At 40.9% G+C, this 6,351-nt stretch overlaps 1 protein-coding gene across 1 annotated transcript in view; it reads left to right on the top strand.

Annotated features, from left to right (window-relative positions):
• The window catches only part of Frzb (frizzled related protein), a 30,749-nt gene that overhangs the window by 8,272 nt on the left and 16,126 nt on the right, over positions 1-6,351 (top strand). The window contains exon 2 of the mRNA XM_021193188.1: positions 933-980. Within this exon, the coding sequence (XP_021048847.1) occupies positions 933-980 (48 nt within the window). The remainder of the gene's footprint in view (positions 1-932; positions 981-6,351) is intronic.

The raw sequence follows: 6,351 nt of genomic DNA, 5'->3' as shown, positions 1-6,351 counted from the left end.
TTTTTGCATGTTAGCTGACAGCCACATATGTAGCTCAGTGATAGAGGCCATGTTTAGCATGCACAAAGCCCTGGGTTCAATACACAACACCTCCAGTCCTTCCTCATTTATGTTTTATATGAAGTATAATGACAGAGAAAGAATGCTGGTTTTGTTAGGTTGAGTAGAGGCATTGAGCTCACTTAGCATTAAGTGTTAATACAAGTGTACTACTCTTGGATGAAAGTGTGAGTTGAGTACCAGCAAGAATCTGTGGTTAGTTACTGTGTGTCTCAGCAGGGGTACACAGCGCAATTCATTAGAGGCTGTTCTCCTAATTAGAACACAGAAGGCCATTATCATTACCATTTTCTGGGATTACAGCATCGTGAGAAGGACCAATGGTGAATCCCAATTATTGCCACATCTCTGAATTGTACTGACTAGAGAGAGCTACAGGCTCTAGGCTTCCTTTGAGCTGAACTATTTAGTCTGCATTCAACAAAGGGCCTGGAGTTCTTCTTTCTGGATTTCCCATAGACACTGTGCCAGGAGAGTATGACACAGCCATTCATTGGCAAGGTGTGTTTGGTTCTATCTGTCACAAAGTCACACACGATGGGCCAGTGCCTAATATTTGTACAGCCTTTGCTGGGATACAACATTCATTTACAGCATTTATGAAACTCAAGAACACATTATTTATTAAGTGCTAGAATTTTACTCATATGTGATGCTGATTCATGAGCAGTAACTGTCAATCATATCTGAGAAAGAACCTCCTCCTTATTCAATCCCCAATAGTGGGGCAGCCTTACAGCCCTCATAAGGTACCATTTCCTGGAGACAACTGATTCTTCACCAAGTCAAGCTGCAACAGAATTACACTTTATAGGTGACATCCTGAGGTAATCACTCTGTCATTATTCTTTCTTTATTCTGTCACCTTCCAGATTTTCCTATGGATTCCAGTACTGGACACTGCAGAGGGGCAAGCAGCGGTGAGTACACAGCTATTCCCGGCTTTCGTTTGTGGTGCAGATAAGTTTTGATATGGTTCTTCATACTTAAGTTTTATTTTCAGATACTTGTGTCCTGTTTTAAAAAACAAACACAAAAAATGAATTCTGTATTTACGCTGACTTTATTTTTTGTGTTAGTATATTAAGATCAACCTCTTGGCTTACAGTTTGGTTTACAAAAAATGCTAATGAATACATAGATTCATGTAACCACAGCTTTTCAGGATACAGAATAATTCTGTCATCTCTTCCCATAGTCCTCCATGTATAATCTTTTATAATCACAAGTTTCACCTGCTTTTAAGCACTAGCTGTTCTCTGGCACTATAATGTCCTGTGGGAATTGTCACACGGATGGAACCTAGGGATGCAGCTTCAGTGGTAGAGAATATAATCTTTTGATCTGCCGGATCTGTTTCCATTCAGCCTGCAACCTGGAAGTGGGCACTGTAGATCTGGCTCCAAGAGTGCAGAGTCTCCAGTTGTTCCTGTGTCTTGCAACTCATCCCTCTAGCCATCCTAAAGCAACGCTAATTGTAATAGCTATGCCAGGTCCTCTCTGATTAGGGAGCCAGAGGTGCTAAGAGACCAGGCAGATCCTATTGTTTGGTTCATAACCACCCACTTCTTAGCCCCAGATTCAGCAGCCATCACCAGAAATGAATTGCATAATGGGAGAAATAACATCCTAGCTTTCTATCAAGGATGAAAATGGGGTGCTCCAAGGAATTAAATAGTACTGGGGATTGAGAGGGGGGGGGAGGAGGGAGAGAGAGAGAGAGACAGAGACAGTGAGACAAAGACACAGAGAGAGATAGAGAAGCTTGGGAAATGATCTTGCATACATGATTGCAAACAGCTAGACTCACCCCTGGCTATGTGTTAATTTGACTAAACAATGTTCCACAGACTGAAGAATTAACTATGGATTATGCATCACCTTAATGGCATGCCTGGGTTGAATCTAAACACTGTCGAGAGTGCAGAGAAGCCCACAATCGTTGTGTGTTGGTAGCACAATACCGAAAAGTGACATATGTGTTTTTGTTTTGCCTTGAGACAAGGTTTCCTTTCCTAATCTTGCTGTTGTTTATGTTTGAGCATTCCTAAGTAACGGCTTCATGCCTTCTGCTCAGGCTGTGTTCAGTGAGAGAGAAAGAATGGGTCTGATTATTCCATCTACCACACAGTAAACCTTTTAATAAAGTGCAAAAAAGAACAAAACCAAATAAGCTGGTGCATTTCATTTGGTTGGTTTTTTTTTTTTAGCACTGCCTTGTAAAGACCACACAGCAGGATATTTGATGTTAAAGTGTTCTAGATGCCTCTGAGTCACTGCCACTTTTACATTTCTTTACAACTTAGCTTCTAGTCAGGACTCTAACAGTTGCAGATTAGTTTTGCCTGGTGTTGAATTTTGCATGAATAAATCCTAATGTGCACAAGGGCTTTCTTTGCTCTTCTTTATGCACACTACAGCTTTAGGTTTCATTGATAACGCTGTCCATCATTAAACATACCAGACACAACTCTTCCTGCTGTTACTAGATATTAGGGTTGTTTCCTACTTCTGTTATTGTGTCTAAATGCTGCTCAGTTTCTACCTTGTTGTTTTCACTGATTTTGGTCAGTATGCTACAGTTTGTCCAGTACCTCATAAGTGAAAGTATTGTATTTGTCAATTCATGAATAAGTTAGGAATAAAGATTTTCACGGAACTGGCCACATCCATTGAGTATTATCATTAGGTTGGCAAGTATCTGACCTTAGGTACTGCCCATCAAAAGCAGCCCTAAAAACCATTTACCTTACTTATGTAGAAGTAACTGATTTAAAAATTATTTAGAAGTTTTGAAGATGAAGCCTTCATTTTAGTATTTAAATTCAAATTGTACAGAATGCAGAGCATGGGATGGGAGAGTGTAAGTGGAGCTGGCAGCCACTGCCCTGATTAGCACTGTATGCTCATGTCAATGGCCATAGCTGAGCCCAACCACTGCATCATGGTTTCCCAGTGCCTCACACCATCTTGCAACCCCTCACCCTGATCCTGAGACAGGAAAAGGCACTGGAGAGTTCCCCACCTACACCCACAGCAGTCTCCATGACAAAGCCGGTTTCCATCCTGCTAAGGCAGCTGGCCTGCAGATGCCCCGTAAGGACCCATGGCCACCCACATCTTGCTTTCCAGAGGGTGCTCATTCCCGATGCTTATTTAGAATATCTTAAGTTCTGGTGATGCAATGAGAAACATCTTCTGTCACACAAAAGTAGACATTCTTGGTGTTTGTGCTACTCTGAGGACCACTTCTTCTGTTGTATCTGTGTAAAACAAACTAAAAGAGCTCACTAATTGTTCACTAGTGCAGTTGGTCAGTTAGAATTTCTTGTCGTGTGTGTGTGTGTGTGTGTGTGTGTGTGTGTGTGTATGTATGTGAGTTGTCAATTTTCCTGAAAGTTATGGTTACAGTTTCAATGTGTCAGTGGGCAAAGACATCAATAACAAACAATATACAGAAATGGGTCCATTTGGGGCAGGGCACAGGGGTGCACACCTTTAATTTCAGCTGTCTAGAGACAGAGACAGCGCTCTGGAGGCAGAGTGAAATGAAATCTCTGAGTTCAAGGCCAGCCCGGTCTGCAGAGTAGGTTCCAGGAGACTCGGGGCTACACAGAGAAACAAACCCTGTCTCAAAAACAAGAACAAAAACCCAAACATACAAACAACAACAACAACAACAACCCAAATCTAGCTCCACTTGGAAAACCTGAGTGGGTGGAGTGTTCCTGGAATCAAGAGTTTTCTGTTCCCTTTCCTAAAAATGTTTTTCTGTTGGCTGGTATAATGGGGGCAAGGAGAACAAGAGAGAAATGAGAGTTCATTCTGTTTAGGGGGGGGAAATACGTTGACACAGTCACATGTTTCAGAAGTAGAAGTGGTTTGCTCATAGTTGGGATTTTATTCTTTGGAGAAAGATCACAGCTGAAAAGGCTCACAATAAAACAGGAAATGAGGAAGGCCCCAAGCCATCCTACCCACCATCCTGACCCCTTTCCAAAATGTCAAGCTGTTTGTGTCTGGAATTTGGGGAAGACATTCTTTCCCTTCAATTAGTTTATTTGTTGCCTTAACACAACCTTTTTTTTTTTTTTTTTCTTCTTGTTTCGGAGATAATGACTCTGAACAGCATCCAATTTGTGAGTGTATTTTACTGTCGTAAATTACCATCATAAAAAAAATAGATGTTCTGTATTACACCTCATGGGATGTAAATCACATCAAACCGACATAGAAAATTAAGAGGGCTGTGTAATTCCTCCAGGGAAAGAGTATGGATTTTGTTCATTTGTGTTTTAGTTTAATTTTGTTTGTTTTTTGAGGTAGGGTCTGTGCAACCCAGGCTGGCCTTGAACTCCCGATGCATCTGAAGATGAGCACGGGCTTCTGACCCTGCTGCCTCCACTTCCCAAGCTCTGCTGTGACAGCTGACACCACCACACTTGGTTTAAGCACTGCTGGAGAGGAAGCCAGGCCTCTGTGCATGCTAGCAAGCACTCTAACAACTAAGCTACAGTCCCAGGCCAGTGTGCTGGTCTTTGGAAATAAACCAAAAATAATTCTAGTTTTGCGTGTGTGATGACAACCAATTTATGAGCATTTACAGTAAAAAAACACACATCTCCCCACCTCCACCCCCACCCAACCTGAAGGCAACAGCTGACATATTCTGATGTATAGTGTATACATGACCAAATGACTTCACGGGTCATTCCCAATATGAATATCAGTTTGTGCTAGCCTCTACTCTCCTTTCTTTTCTCTCTCTCTTTTTTATATTGGATATCTTATTTATTTACATTTTGAATCTATTCCCCCCAGGAGCCCCCTATCCCCACCCTCTCCCCTTGCTCCTCTAGTCGCCTTTCTACAAACACTTGCTGACTTCAGAGGCTGAATGAGCCAGTCACGACTAGAGGAAATTAGTACTTTCTGTGACTGTACTGCAGTTTACAATCATAGGTCTTTCCCCAACCTACTTGTCACACATGGGAGCTGCCACTTGGAACCAATTTTCTTTCTTTCCCATTCTCTTCCTTGAACTGTTAGCAGGATTGTCTCAGTGCTTCTGTGTCCCAGGCCCAGGCACTCCCCAAAGGGTCTCATGCCTGGGTCCTCTTCTCTCTCTTCACAAGGGCTTCTTCCTCTTAGAACTCTTCTGCCTCTAGAGGTTCTTAGTCACATCTCTGACTGGGCTTCTGTTCCCTCTCCCAGGAAGAATGGTATATTTCTATTTCCTATCCACCTATCCTATTTATATTTCAAACACAATTGGTTCAGCAACAATAACAGCAACCTTTTAATAAAAAACAAACAAACAAACAAACAAAAACCTTCCACCTTGACGGATGTGGTGTCATCTCCTTCCCAGGGTCCCTGCAGGAGAATGTCAGCATTGATTTAGTCCATTCATCCTCTCATTCCTCAAAAAAAAAAAAAAAGTCATGGGAACTTGTTTGTCCCAGAACCACCACATATCAGGGCATGAGGTAATGTGGTGGTCAGTGGGTGGCCTTTCCCCATTCCTGTCCCTCTTGTCTGGACTTGGCACTGAGCAGACACGACCCTGTCATGGCGGTGACGTCTATTTTGTCCTTTCATTCTTTAACTTTAAGGACATTATAAAACAGTTGAAGGGAAAACAAAGTTGAATTGACTCATATTTTAGAGAATTTGAATGACTCTTAGAGCCAAAAACCTTGTGAAGAGCCATTTATTTAAATATTTCTGAAAATCTAATCTTGAAGAAATAAATGGAATTTCCTCTTCTTAGTGATGCAATGTTAGTCCTTGCAATCTTAAGCAATTTCCTTTTACAGAGCACAAATCATTATGAACTGAGTCCTTTATTACACAATTCCAGGTTTGTTTTCATAGCTGAGTTTGACCCCATGCTACTTTTGTTTTTCAAAATTTTTTTGTTACCTAGGCTCAGCGGTCAATTTTGTAATGTTTTTCTCTAACTCAAAATAAAGATATATATATATATATATATATAATATGTATATATATATTTGACTTTATATATATTTCATTTGACTTATGCATATATTCAGAAAATTCATATTATTTTAAATATGCAATGAGTAGCAACGAAAGCACATCATTTTATGGAAAAATGAAATGTTCTGTGAATTTCTAGTTAATGGTATTTTCTTAGGTCTAGTTTACTTAGAGTAAAATGAACCAATGTCTAGTGTGTGCTGCCCTGAGTTTTGACATTGTCTGCACCCATGCAGCCATCACTGAGTCTGGGATTAAGAGCATTATTGTCAGCGTTAGAGATTTCCC

The sequence above is a fragment of the Mus pahari genome, chromosome 3 (genome assembly GCF_900095145.1).
Source record: "Mus pahari chromosome 3, PAHARI_EIJ_v1.1, whole genome shotgun sequence".
Taxonomy (NCBI): Eukaryota; Metazoa; Chordata; class Mammalia; order Rodentia; family Muridae; genus Mus; species Mus pahari.
This window is presented reverse-complemented; position numbering and strand designations above follow the sequence as displayed.